Source organism: Carettochelys insculpta, chromosome 5, assembly GCF_033958435.1.
Source record: "Carettochelys insculpta isolate YL-2023 chromosome 5, ASM3395843v1, whole genome shotgun sequence".
Taxonomy (NCBI): domain Eukaryota; kingdom Metazoa; phylum Chordata; order Testudines; family Carettochelyidae; genus Carettochelys; species Carettochelys insculpta.
Genome location: NC_134141.1, coordinates 99,533,832 through 99,543,328, shown reverse-complemented (window position 1 = coordinate 99,543,328; position 9,497 = coordinate 99,533,832). Strand labels below are relative to the sequence as shown.

Here is a 9,497-nt window from a genome sequence, read left to right as displayed (position 1 = left end):
CTCTGTCGCCATCCCCTTATGCTGTGCTTCTTCCTTCTGGAGGAGTATTGCACCAAAAAATAAAAATTCTGTGTACTATATTAAAATTCTGAAAAATTCTGCATATTTTATTAGTTAAAATAATACCATATCATATCACTTTTCATTATTTTGGTAATTTATTTCAAAATACTTGTCAGCAAGGATGTCTGTAACAAGACAGACAACAAAACTCAGGAAATATTTTTGACAACTAGATTTCTTACTAGGTATATTAAAACAAAATGCTGAGTAATTATGTTAAACTACAATTCAGAAGCAGTGCAAAGGGTTGGGGGAGTCAGGAGTAACCAAGGAGCTGAAGGAGAGGGGAGTAATTGCTAGGAAGGAGCCTAGGAGTGAACCTTGAGGACTGTTGTGTGTGGGTGGGTGAAGTACCGAACAGAATTTTTGGGGGCAGAAGGGGGGAGGGATTGTTGGGGTGTTGGGAAGCCTCCCTCATGCTGATGATGGCTGAACACCAGCCACTCCCATTCTGTCAAGCACATCTGCACTTGTCCTAATGGATCCTTGCAACCCTCATATTCTCATGTGTCCTGGCACTCCCACTCCCATTCAGACCTGGGCTCATACTGTCACTTCAGTAGTTCCTGTGCACCTGCCTCAGTCTGTTCCCTCCCCTAAACCCTTCTATGTGATTGTTCTCAGCAGCCCCATGTGCCGTTTTTTTTGTTTTTGTTTTTTGGTCTTCCCTGTGTCCTGTGCCTTCTCAGCTGGCCCCACAGGCAGGAAACTATGAGGAAGGCTGTCTGCCTGTCTTCAGTCTGGCTGCTCTAGCCCTGAGCTGTCTACCTTATCTTATGGTGACACCCCTGGTGGGCAAACGATGTAACTGCAGCATCTGCCCAACAATCTATTTTCTGTGGGTAGAAGAAAAATCTGTGGCGACATGAATTCTGAAGGTATGCAGTGGCAAAGAATCCCCACAGGGGAAGATCCTGCCAATCTTATTAATTAAGTGGAATTAAACCTGTGCTGTACTCAAATGGGTATCTATCAAACAATAGTCAGGATTCTGCAGCACAGAGGTAGCTACAACTCTAATCCTTGGAAGTGCTGTCCTTTAGATAACAAGAGTGGGGCCCTGTCAATTTGTAATCACTGAAGACTTGATGGCATTTTGGGTAAGAGTAAGAAAATTAACCCAAATGTTCTGGTTACATGCAAATTTGTGTGATTATGTTCCACCTAGATAACAGAATATTCTCCCCTAGATTTGAAAATCATAAAAGGTTATTATTCTATTATGATACTTTATTTCACATTGTTTATTTTCATTCACTTTCTGCCCTAAATACGCACTTTGAGATTCTTTGGGATGAAAGGGAATATGAAAATATGTGTTCCACTAAAAGGACCAACGTATATGGTCACTTAAGGTATTCTTGTCTTCTGAAAAAGACAGAGAAGAACTGAACCCATTTCATGTGATGAAATTTTGTCGAAACGTGAGGTTGCCTACTCAGGGCAATCTCATAATATATAAGTCAATGGTAGGACCTTTCAACATCAGTCTTATGTACTCATTTTTTAAATAATGTATAAAGAACAAAATGTCACATTATTGTACCAAAAAATGGCTCTGCATTAGGACAGGAAATCTTAAGGCAATGTGTATCATCTTAAAGTTCCAGAGTTCACCATCTATTTTTTCTTAACTGCAACTGATGCTAAACAAATTTGGGTTCAAGAATCTTACTACAAGAAATGATAAACCCCTTAATATTTTGTTAGAAATATGATAAAGATCCCCCTTTGATTTTTTCTTTTGGTGTAAAAAATGGGTTTTGTGTGTTTATATATGCTTTGTCTACCAATAGGCTATTTTCTCTGTTGTAAGATGTTGTGAAGCTAAACTTACATTTTGAAACTTACTGTCAGCTTACTGGTCCTGATCTTGCACTATCTGTTCACTCTCAGTGAAGTCAACAGGGGAGTTGGGTGACCTATTAATGCAGGATCAGTCCCAATGTAGGAAGCAAAAATTACAGGCTACAGTTACATTAGCAAGTTTGGCTGGCAAAACCCTGGTTTTGTCAACAAAAGTCATGGAGTGTGCACACACAAAATGCGTTTTGTTGACAGTATCTGGGCAAAACACAGCACTTTTGCTGGCAGCATTCTGTTTCAAAGTTTTGAGGAATACAGCTGTTGCCAACAGATTCTATCATCAAAAAAGCTATGTGGCTGCTCTGGTGGGGGCCTTCTCTTGACAGACAGGGCATCCAGAACAATGGGCAGCACTGTCTGCTGTGCTGCCAGGTGCCTGTTACGTTAAGTGAGCAGTCAGACAATCCGGCTGCTTTGTCGACAGAGCTAAGCGCTCTTCCGATTGGCTTTTGTGGGTGGCCGCACTCTGTCAATAGACGTTTTGTTGGGAAATATCTCCTGACAGTAACTTCTGTTTACAGAGTGCTGTAGTGTAACTGTAGCCATACAGGTTAGTCTTCTAAGAGACTGGATGGAGGCCGGAAAGTCTTGAGTAGCATAAAGATTGACTCTTACCAGTACGGCGACACAAACACAACAATGGACATTTCAGAGTACATATGTGTAATATCAGAATACAGTATAATCTTTATAGAATATATTGGGCAAAGAGGCAGTTTTATGTGTATATTTTAAAAGCAGAAGAGGAGATCTTCATTATTTTGTTACAAGTCTAGTGAGCCCTAATTAAAAGCATTGTAGATATTTGAAATGCATAGCTGTGTACATCTTCCTGAAGTTTTGTGATGGTCAAATGATATTTCCTTTTTGTTGGCTTAAAGTCTCCTGAATTAAACAGAACATACAGATTATTGTTTATTGACACAAATGCATTCTATGAATTACTTTATGCCTATCGTTTCCATTCTCTAATTTCTTTATTTGCTCTCCAACTTCATTCTGACTCAGTGTTGGATTGTGGTAAAAGTATTTAAAGAAGCCCAAGTCCCATTTTACAAAGTGATCTGGGCCCTTAGGAGCATTCAAAAGCTAATGGAGGACTTGAGATCCTAAATCAGTCAATACATTTTTGAAAATTGTATCTTTAATCCCCTTCTCCTCTGATCCAGATGTTACTCACTTCCCAATCCTCAAACACACAGGGTAGAAGCTTGCCACAAGTCCTCTGCTACTGGAGAAGAGCCAGTAAATGTACAGCCAGGAGAGCCACCTTGAATGCCAACCTCCCAAAAAGAGACTTATATCACAGAAGGCATATCAGATACAGGGAGGGGTGAACAGGCTGAGTGCATACTATGGTCTCCAGCTGGCAGAGAGTCCTTTAGGAAAAACTGCCAGCTGGCGTAAGTTCAAGTAGTCTGTACCAGGACTGTAATTAGGAGACAGAATCAGGCAGGTGGATTCCTTTGCTGAATTTTCTCTTTCTCTGAACTGCCATTTGCACCCTTTCAGCATTACCCACTCTTGTCCTCTACACCTTGCATCACTTCTTTCACAGTGACCAATTTGTTGTTTTCTCTCTCATATAGTTCTTTACTTCCCTCCCAGTCTTTGCTCCCTGTTGCTGATGCCATGTCATCTGCTTTGAACTCTGTTTTTCCCACTGTCCTTGGCTTGTTCATTCCCTACCATCATGGTGCTAGTTACCCCTATTGTTTTGAGGCCTAATCCTGCAAAATCTTAGTACGTGAGTAGTCCTTTTACAAGCGAGCAGTCATGTTATCTTTCATGGGAACTGCTGATATATTTAAGGACCACCCACATAACTAAGGCATTTCATATTTGGGCCCAATTGTTTTAAAATTTTGAGTAAATTTACAATGCTGCATAAATGTAGTAAAGTAAAAATGATGGTGATGATGATAAAAATGAGTTAAAATATAGCACTCAACATAGCACTGAACTTTGATATCTGAGTTCAATGCTAATGGCCTTCATTTCTGAATTAGATGTCCATATTATCTGGCCCTGTTCTATGCCACTCCCACATAAAGTCTACAGAAAATAAACAAGATAAGGACACTAGAAAGATTATTTTTGTCCTTTGAAATCTTCTGCTTCATAATGCATCTCTAATACATCTTCTCTTTTACTTACCTTCCTTTAGGAACTGACTTAAACTTTTCGGTGTCTGGTGGTGCTGTTTTCCACACCATTGCTATCTTCTGATTTACTGAAGAAAGAAACAAGTTTAAATCCAAAACTCCAAATAAGCTTTTAACATACACAGCCTGTACAATAAAAATCATTATATTTATCCCAATTCAATGATCTGATTACCTAGTATACACTAAAACCATTTTAAATTTTTCCACTGTGGTGTTACCTGGAAGCATGAGAAAAAGGGAAAGAGCAAATGTGTATCTTTACATTAAAATATGATTATAGTAAATAGATTCAGTCCTGTAGTTAGACACAGTCTCTCTTGAATATCCAGAGTAATCTGAAGGATTCTGCCACATGTTATAAATATTTAAAAGTTTAACATTTTGGCCACTTTTAAACCCAAAATACCAAAAACTGATGAACTATACCGACCAACTGCAAAGTAATTTAATATCAGTATCTTATGTTTTATTTATGTGTGATTTTAATTTTCTTTTACCTCAGCTTGGCTACGTCTACACTAGCCAAAAACTTCAAAATTGCCATGCAAATGGCCATTTCAAAGTTCACTAATGAAGCACTGAAATACATATTCAGTGCCTCATTAGCATGCGGGCGGCCGTGGCACTTCGAAATTGATCCGGCTTGCCGCTGCGCAGCTCATCCAGACAGGGCTCCTTTTTGAAAGGACCTCGCCTACTTCAAAGTCCCCTTATTCCTATGAGCAGATAGACACTATCTAAGGAGCCCCGTCTGGACGACCCATGCAGCGGCGAGCCACGTCAATTTCGAAGTTTTTGGCTACTGTAGACGTAGCCAAGCTGAGGTAAAAGAAAACTAAAATCACACTATTATAAATAAAGCATAAGATACTGATATTAAATTATTTTGCAGTTGGTCAGTATAGTTCACCAGTTTTTGGTATTTTGGGTTTAAAAGTGGTCAGAATGTTAAACTTTTAAATATTAATAACATGGGGCAGAATCCTTCAGATTACTCTGGATATTCAAGAGAGATTGTGTCCAACTACAGGACTGAATCTATTTAGTGGCTATTTTTCTAAAGGATATTAAAAATGAATTGTTATTTTTTAAGTGGGGAGTGAAATCTATTATTATGAAGAATGACAAAGAGGCAGTCCTCAAATCCAGACCTGTCTCTTAAGTATATAATTACACTACAAGCCATGAAAATACATGACTTCCAATGTATCCAACAAATTCTTGAAGCACCCCCTAAGGGAGAGTGTGTACTTTATTCTCCATAGTATTTATTCCTTAGCCTCTCTCTAATGACTGCTAAAATGAGGAACATGAGCACCAAATGCTCACACTTTTTTGTGTGATGGTAGGAAAATAACTAAACCTATCATTTAATATAGTCTCTCTTTACAATCCCTATAGCTATTAGAAAGGAACTGCTATTGGTTACCACAGACCTAGGCTAGATTTAGCTAGCAAAACCATGAAATGTTCTGCTGCTCCCATTACTTACTCCTGAACCACCCAATACTTTTTTTTGATGAGGCTATTATTTATGTCACCAGCCAAAAGTATTCAAAGCAGCAATACACTTTATAAAAAGTTAAGAATCTGATGATATAACTCCAAAAACAAAATTCTGGGCCATCTGGTACATAAGTCTGTGCATTAAACAGCTATTAATATATATACTTTTAATTCCAGAGAGCTTTAGTAATCAGGCAAACAGTACACACTTTACTAAAACTCCCTAACTGTGTGTTTATCCAGTAGGGTAGAATGCCAACCTTAGAAATAAATCACGTATTAAATAAAGATCAAATGGCCTCAAAGGAGCCATTTAGACTTCCCACTGAAAATAAAGTGTTTTTTCTATAGCACGAGTAAGAACTTACTTTGTTCTCTTTTAAAAATAATACACCTTAGTTTCTGAAAGAGTCTTTGTGACGAAAGTATGGCAATGTGATGCTAAGACCACTACTTAATCCTCACTATAAAACATGCCTACGCTATCCCAAAATACTTTCAAGGGTAATAAACATAATAACAGAGCTAACTAAACAGCAGTGCTGAAGAGCAACTAAGGAGTATAATCAAGGGAGAAAATACATATTTTTAACTGGCTTTGGAAATGAGCAGGAGGGGGCAGGATGGAACAGGAGGCTCAACAGTGTAGACATCATACAGCAAGACAAGGAGGAGATCAAGCTCTTGATGAATGGAAAGAGCAAGGAGGGGAATAGAGAAGAACGAAGTACATGAGAACCTAGAGCTGGGGTGGGGAAGGTACACACAGCCTGCGGGCTGCATTCAGCCTATCAAGCTGCTGGATTCAGCCCACAGACCACACCGCTGGGACCTTCAGGCACACAGCTTAAAGAAGCATGGGGAAATGGGAAGCCAATGGAAGAGTGTAAGAGCAAGTGACTGTGCTTTTTAAGGTTAAGTATAGCTTATTTCAATAACCTAGTATATTAATTCTGGTACAAACAAAGATGTTAAGAAAAGCTAAACCTTGTCTTTATTGTGCAAGTGGAGTTCTGTAAGCCCCTGATAGAGGGAATTCACCTGAAAGCTACAGAGAAGCAGCAAAGCTGCCTCCTACTTGCTTCTTCAGCCCCATTGTGGGCAGTACACCTTGGGGCTGGTGTACTCTACTCCACTGCATAGATGGGAAAATAGCCAGTGCATCCAACTAGCTTCACATCTACAACTCCTCCCGTAACCTCCCTGAAAATCCACTACCACAATGGCTTGGTGAGCCCAACTCCCAGTAAAAGCTTTCCAAATCATCACCATACTATCCTCCACCTACCCTTCCACCACTGCAAAACCAGCCCACACCAGTTCGACTGTATGACAGGTCTTCCATGTAATATATATAGAAGAGGCAGCCTGCTGTGCCCCATAACGCAGACCAAATTAAAAACATAATTTAAGTGAATGGATGAAAGCATTAGGAGAAGATTTTTTATCTGAGAACCATCTCCCTCATTCTTAGTAAGCTATAGTCTTTGATGGGCACAGGGATGGGATTGGCCATTCTAGCAGCTCGATTTTGTGATAAACAATAAATTAAAACACCCCCTACCATGGGAAAAAATGCCAGAAGAAAATAAAGGGCAGACAGCGCAGCATTTTACGTGCTGCTCTTACAGAAAACTGATAATTAAGACCATGTTCGGGAATTTAATTAAAGCAATACTTTGGAATTAATATTGTTACACCTTGCACTGACTTATGTTCAGACCAACACATTGTTCTTGATTCTGAGTTACTTAAAGTCAAAGTTGTTTAATATTGCTTTAAATGTTAGTACTGTACAGTCTAAATATATATTGCAAAGGTAAAAGTCACTACTTACAGTTGTTCAATTTGTTCAAATTCTTTTTCATTATCTGTGGGACAAAGAAACTTTAAGGCTATTGTATTAGTTTGTATTGTAATATGTGTTTTATGGTAAAAAGTTATTTAAAACTCAAACTACATCAACTTTATTTTTATAACTAATTAACTGTATAACATATAAAAGAATCAGTAAACAAATAAGCAAGGCAATTCTGTACTAAGCAGCATGTAGGTTTCATGGCATATGTACAATTTTACTATAATCCCTTTTCCAAAATACCTTTCTTCATCCTGCCTAAGATTAAGCTATTGTATTTCCCACACACTCTTCATACTATGAAAATTTGGGATTTATATGCATTGACCTTTTTCTCTGTATAGAAATTACATTTATGTTACTTCCCATCAATGGTCCTGAACACACAGTCATTTGTCTCACACAGATGTGCTTTGGCCATTTCACACCCTTGGGATAAATTCAGGCCTCCAGGTCTGGTCTACACTGACAAATGACTGAAAAGCCACCACTAAACTATGGAATACATCTCTAGCATCCTATTTCAAAATCCATTGAGACCACACTCAGAAGGTCTGTCCCAGCTCAAAACATATATCTGAAAGAGATATTTGGGCTCAGTGACTGTGGTCAATGCATTTTGTTTTATTACAATGCTACCTTCCCCCTCTCCATTATGATGATTTTGGCCTGAGTAATCTCTATCAGTGCCCACTTTTCTGGAAGCATTTAAAATCAAGCCTTGAAGTCCTTATCTGCTAATCTTACTTACATGGATAAGGTTGGATTAGATCCTACAAAGGCACCCGGGCCCATACTAAAAGCATTTAGGACATGTATTTGACTCAAAATATTAGGAAAATTAGAAGTGATATAATTAGTGATCAAAAGGAGATGTTTTCATTTAGAGAAAAATACATAGACAATGATCATGAAGAAATAGGAGTTACATTTTACCATTTACCCTTTACCCATTTAAATTTAAATGATGTGTGGAGTGTACCACTGTATCTAACAGATGATTGTATTAAAAAGTGCAACAAGTGTTATTTTAAAACACAAAGCATGCCTACCTGAGTGTGTCTGCTTCTTTTTGGAGTACATCTCATACAGGAAAATAATGGTTACTAAAAAGATAACTTCAGCACTTATTACAAGAAATGGTTTGAGTGGTACCATGTAGGTGAGAACTTTAAGGGATACTTTTCCTTTGCTCTCTCCTAGTTTAAATACAGCTTGGCACCAGTATAAGCTATCATCTTTCTCTGTGATCTTCAGAATCTTGAGTTTTGTAGTGTTGGCATACTTTCTGTTGACCATATACTTATCTGGCATCAAAGAATCATTAACAGCAACCTGATATAAAAAGACATTTAAAAATTATATGATTGCAATGTCAAAAATGCTTAGCAAAATCATTTACATGTTGAAAGTTGAAAATGCCTGTATTTACAGCAGGTAAAATTAATTATAATATTAAATGGTGTTGCATATGTAGCCTACTTTATGGAAATGCATCCATTCCAAATGTTTATGCAGGTAAGCACACTTTTTACAGCAGATGGAATTGGGGTAAGGGAGACAAGTGAACCCCACTGCACTGAAACAGGAGGTGCTGCTGGGAAAGAACAGCAGAGAAAACATGGAGATTCACAAAGGACTGAGAAATGGAGAAAGGAGGACAGGGGAAGCATGAGGAACAAAGAGGAGCTGACAGTGATGGGCTTCACAGTGTGTGATCAATTTAATATAAGGCACTAAATAATAGTATGTGAACATTTAGTTACAGAATAAAGACCATATGCTACTCTAAATATCTGTGCAAACTACAAGTGATACCAGTGAGCATTTCACTTGGCACAGGATGGCCCATATAGGCCTGACTTTCTTTTTCAGTTCACAGACCAGAAACATAAAATCCTTCCTGTTGTTCCAAATAAGTTTGACATCCCTGCATTACCTATAACCAAATAGGAACAAGGGGATTTCAAAGTGTGGGGTCCTTTTGAAAAGGACCCCGTGTAGATGAGCTGCGCATGATTGAAAGCAGCACTTTC

General features: G+C 38.4%; 1 protein-coding gene across 1 annotated transcript in view; it reads right to left on the bottom strand.

The window, feature by feature from the left end:
• Positions 1-758: 758 nt before the first annotated feature.
• The window catches only part of EMB (embigin), a 31,396-nt gene continuing 22,657 nt past the window's right edge, over positions 759-9,497 (bottom strand). The window contains exons 7-10 of the mRNA XM_074994297.1: positions 8,514-8,796; positions 7,441-7,474; positions 4,087-4,162; positions 759-2,814 (exon numbers count right to left, since the gene is read on the bottom strand). Coding sequence (XP_074850398.1) covers positions 4,105-4,162; positions 7,441-7,474; positions 8,514-8,796 — 375 coding nt within the window. The 3' untranslated portion in view covers positions 759-2,814; positions 4,087-4,104. The remainder of the gene's footprint in view (positions 2,815-4,086; positions 4,163-7,440; positions 7,475-8,513; positions 8,797-9,497) is intronic.